General features: G+C 31.6%; 1 protein-coding gene across 1 annotated transcript; it reads left to right on the top strand.

The window, feature by feature from the left end:
• The first annotated feature begins 972 nt into the window (after positions 1-972).
• LOC112086543 lies at positions 973-1,335 on the top strand. The gene has a single exon (XM_024155511.1). The coding sequence runs from the start codon at positions 973-975 to the stop codon at positions 1,333-1,335; it is 363 nt and encodes a 120-aa protein (XP_024011279.1).
• The last annotated feature ends 390 nt before the right edge of the window (positions 1,336-1,725 follow it).

Here is a 1,725-nt window from a genome sequence, read left to right as displayed (position 1 = left end):
GTTTTTGTTGTCTTACAATGCATAGGTGCTTCCTCTCTTCGCTTTGAATGTGATTATCGTGCCATCTCTACGTAGGTATTAGAGTACTAATACTTATGATCTACCTACATAGACATTGGATGGTTGGAAGACAATGGAGAAAAATAAAGAAAAGACGATAAAGAAGAACAACCAAAAGATAAAGAGGAGGAAAAAAAGAAAACGAATAACCATCATGTGGAAATGAAAAATTCGTATTTGTCTTAGTTCAGTTGGTTTGTGGGTTTTACACACTTATTTAATAATGCATTTTGGGTGTTTCATTTTACGGGTTTGTTTTATTTTGATCATATACGTCTCAATTGTTATGATTTTCTTGATTCACATTATATAAAATTTTATTTGACAAATTTAAACCTCTTGAGGGCCTGCGCAAGGTGTGGACAAGACACCTAGTTTGATAATACTACTTAAAACCGTTTTCATAAGAAAATAATTATTTTGGCAAGAGCGAAATCTGATTTTTTGAATTTTGCTTTTGCTTTCATTTGTTCTATCTAGTTCATTTGTATCATACTGTCAAGTAAAGTCAGTCAAACCAAAGTACAGACATCATGGACAGTGTCAAAGCCTCAAAGGGAAGTTCCTAAATAAAACAGTTACAATTAGAAAATAACTAATTTAATAATGTCGACCCTAAAACAAATGGTAAGATGTAAAGTAGTCAAAATGCTTGATATCTATCAAGATCAATGCGACTCATTACTGCATTGATCAAACGTTTTTTAGCTGTTTTTATTTTCCTTTTCAAAATTAAAACGATAGTACATTAAAATATGTAACTCAAATACGTTTCGTCAAGCTAATTTACTAATTACTAATTTGTATCCCTACTTCATTTTTATCCTATAAATATGATCAAATAGCTAATCACTTAACTCATCAAACAAAAAATTGTACTTCTGAGTTTTTTTTTTCCCCAACATATTCATCATGTCGATCAAGAATGTATGTTTTCTCATGGTGGCTATTTGCATTGCAACTTCTGTGAATGCTCAACTACCTCAATTTCCGCTTCCATTTCCATTTCCATTTCCTTTCCAACCTAGTCCTGGCATGCCAGGAATGCCAAATATAACCAAATGTTTGTCAACTTTGATAAATATTCCGGGATGCTTTGCAAAGATCTCTCAATCTATAATAACCGGAAAATTTGGTAACATAGGTCCTGCCTGTTGTAAAGCTTTTCTAAAGGTTGAATCAAACTGTACACCAAATCTTCCATTCAATCCGTTTTTCCCTCCTATGCTAAAGCAACAATGCTCCCGAATTGCTGGTCCTCCAACCACATTGTAGGATTAAAAAATAGTTATGTAAAAACTTCATTTTGAAATTCGTGTTAATCCCAAAATGTTATAGAAACAAATAAACAAAGCAAAGGTCTAATGATAATGTTGCATTTCTTATGTTTCAGTAAATTATAACATCAGAAAGATATTCATATAATCCGAAGTAGAACTGCTTCTCTTGATTGATGAAGAAATAATTTCTGCTTTTAGATGTCAGTGTATTTGTCCTTATAATTCATTTTCGATCCTTATTCTGCTAGATCTTAGTATATTGTTTTATATGCCAAATGCTTTTTTAAGATGATGATGACCATACACAATAAAAGGATATATCATCAGACAAAACTGTTGAGAAAAAACAAAAATACAAACAAACAAAAAAGGAGCAAAGTTTGTC

The sequence above is a fragment of the Eutrema salsugineum genome, unplaced genomic scaffold (genome assembly GCF_000478725.1).
Source record: "Eutrema salsugineum unplaced genomic scaffold, Eutsalg1_0 scaffold_2, whole genome shotgun sequence".
Lineage (NCBI taxonomy): Eukaryota > Viridiplantae > Streptophyta > Magnoliopsida > Brassicales > Brassicaceae > Eutrema > Eutrema salsugineum.
Note: the sequence above shows the minus strand (reverse complement) of the source record. Positions and strands in the feature narration are given on the sequence as shown.